This window comes from Portunus trituberculatus, chromosome 44 (assembly GCF_017591435.1).
Source record: "Portunus trituberculatus isolate SZX2019 chromosome 44, ASM1759143v1, whole genome shotgun sequence".
Classification (NCBI taxonomy): domain Eukaryota; kingdom Metazoa; phylum Arthropoda; class Malacostraca; order Decapoda; family Portunidae; genus Portunus; species Portunus trituberculatus.
In genome coordinates, this window is record NC_059298.1 from 1,375,001 (window position 1) to 1,377,500 (window position 2,500).

A 2,500-nucleotide genomic window follows, 5' to 3' on the forward strand; every position below is an offset into this window, starting at 1 on the left:
TTATTTCTAATACCTTCCTCACATTCTCCATCTATATGATTTGCAGTTTTCCCCTTAGTCCAACATCTTTCTTATCACACTCAGATATCTACCTCTTAATTTTTCCATTCTCTCTCCTAGTGTTAAAACCACAATATAATGTCTTGCTCTTTCAATCAAATAACTTCCAACACCAGTTCTCCTCTCCTCCTACTGCCAATCATCCTATTATATTTTATGGCTCTACTCTTAATCCAGTCTCAATCTCCATCATGCTCATATACTTTCCAGATGTCCTTTACCAGCCATCTCAATCTGCCTTCTGAATAACCCACTATTGTAGTAACATTTACAAACAGTAATTTTTTCTGATCCATTTTCTACTATCATATATACCAGACTTGGATCTCTACCAACATTATTACATCCATCTCCTTTTGATAGGTTCTGCAAAATCTTGTTCATGAGATCTTGTAGACAGATATGCCATAATTTAAATTTTCTCTAATTTTAAGTATACCATGTTGATGTGTTTTGAACAGACAGAGTTAGCATAAAAGAAAATCCACAAGAAGTGAAATAAAACACTCAAAAGATCTAGGGGGGAGAAGTATACGTATATGAATATTTAGTTTTTTGTATCATACTGATGAATAGTGTCTTTATATGTTTAGGTGGCTTTCTATGTGAAGCAGCAGCTTTCTTACCTATGTACATTTCTAACAAAAGCAACACTTTTTTTCACAGCAGTTGCCATTGGCTTTTCATGTGAATCTTGAGCCTTTTTTTATTTATTTATTTATTTTATTTATTTATTATTTTTTTTTTTTTTCATTTAGGGTTTTTTCAAAACTCTGGACATACATGAACATATTCTTGAGTATGGTGACTTAAAATAGTCTGTTTGAGCAGCTATTGTATGTTTGGAGACAGCACAGTTCACCTTACATCTGCTTGTGTGTGTATCCTTCACCAGAACAGTTCCTGGCTTACTATGTGGGTCTGGTGCCGAGTGGGTACTACGTTGTGTTTGAATCCAGGGACAAGGAAGCCTTCATGTATTACACCTTGAGAACACTTGGCCTCTTTATAGCCATTTCTGTGGTGAGTTTGGATGTGGTGGGATGACTGAGTTGTGGTGAATATGTATACAAATGATTTGAATCTGAGTTTATGTTGAAATTGACAATCACCTATATGAAATGTGATGAAAGCACCCTTAATATCTCATGTGTGTGTTTCTAATTTCTTAAGGTGATTACTGTGAAGAAGTATGTAGACAGTGTCTTGTACATCACGTGGCGACAAGTGATGTGCCGTGCCCTACATAGACTCTACTTCTCAGGTATCAATTACTATTCCATCAACATTCTGCGTGGGACCATTGACAACCCGTGAGTCTTCCTTTAAATACCCATGGAGACTGTACATTGTGGCAAGCGCTCTCTCTCTCTCTCTCTCTCTCTCTCTCTCTCTCTCTCTCTCTCTCTCTCTCTCTCTCTCTCTCTCTCTCTCTCTCTCTCTCTCTCTCTCTCTCTCTCTCTCTCTCTCTCTCTCTCTCTCTCTCTCTCTCTCACACACACACACACACACACACACACACACACACACACACACACACACACACACACACACACACACTGCTCAGCACTAACTTAGTGAGTTGTGTCCTTAGCTGTCATAAACTCTATCTTGTTGGTAAGGGTTTTCCACTGATGATCAAGCAGTTATGGTCCTCCCTGAACAAGATGTTGAGATGAGTGGTGTGAAAGGTCTCAGCCTTGACGATAAATCAGACTGTGTGAACTCTTAGCTTGGTCTGGGAGGCAACTTGGAAGGTGCAGCTGGTAATCATGAATTCACATGTAATCCTGAAGACACACACATTGTGACAAGCAAGTGTATGTCAGAGTTGGCATAGTTTTTACACATTTTTTTTATTGTACTGTATAATTTTGTAGAGAAGTGTATTGTTTCTTTACTTTATTTCTAGTCATTTGTATACAACATTATAAAAAGACCTCAGAAGTTGTAATATGAAAAGTTTCTGTATAATCAATTTATCCCACTCTTCTTTTCTGTGGCAATCATTATGTAACAGTAATTTTGCTGCAGTGACCAGCGTATGGCCCAGGATGTGGACAAGCTGTGCTTTACCCTTGCCTCTATCACCATCAAGGTCATCATTGCTCCCTTCCAGATTGGCTACTACACCTACAAAACATATGATGGGTGAGTACATGGATTTTTAATCTTAGTCATGGAATGATTTCTCAATAAATATTTTGATTTTTTTTTTTTTTTTTTTTTTTTTTTTTTTTTTTTTTTTTAGGAGAGAAAAATGGCCTAGGCCAGCAAAAACAATTAAACAAAAAGGTTCACTTAGATGTCAGTTCCCAAACAGGGCCAAGAGAATTAGCCAAAAGAATGTGATAATTGTCTTGATCTCCTTTCCCACTTTCTTCCTACCTTTCTTTCTAGTTTTGAATGTGCATATGTATTTACAATCATGATCATGAAT

General features: G+C 37.0%; 1 protein-coding gene across 5 annotated transcripts in view; it reads left to right on the forward strand.

Moving 5' to 3' along the window:
- Nucleotides 1–2,500, forward strand: part of LOC123518638 (lysosomal cobalamin transporter ABCD4-like) — a 15,099-nt gene that overhangs the window by 2,048 nt on the left and 10,551 nt on the right. For all 5 annotated transcript variants that reach the window (XM_045279554.1, XM_045279556.1, XM_045279557.1 and 2 more), the window contains exons 3-5: nucleotides 956–1,083; nucleotides 1,234–1,373; nucleotides 2,095–2,211. In XM_045279554.1, coding sequence (XP_045135489.1) covers nucleotides 956–1,083; nucleotides 1,234–1,373; nucleotides 2,095–2,211 — 385 coding nt within the window. The remainder of the gene's footprint in view (nucleotides 1–955; nucleotides 1,084–1,233; nucleotides 1,374–2,094; nucleotides 2,212–2,500) is intronic.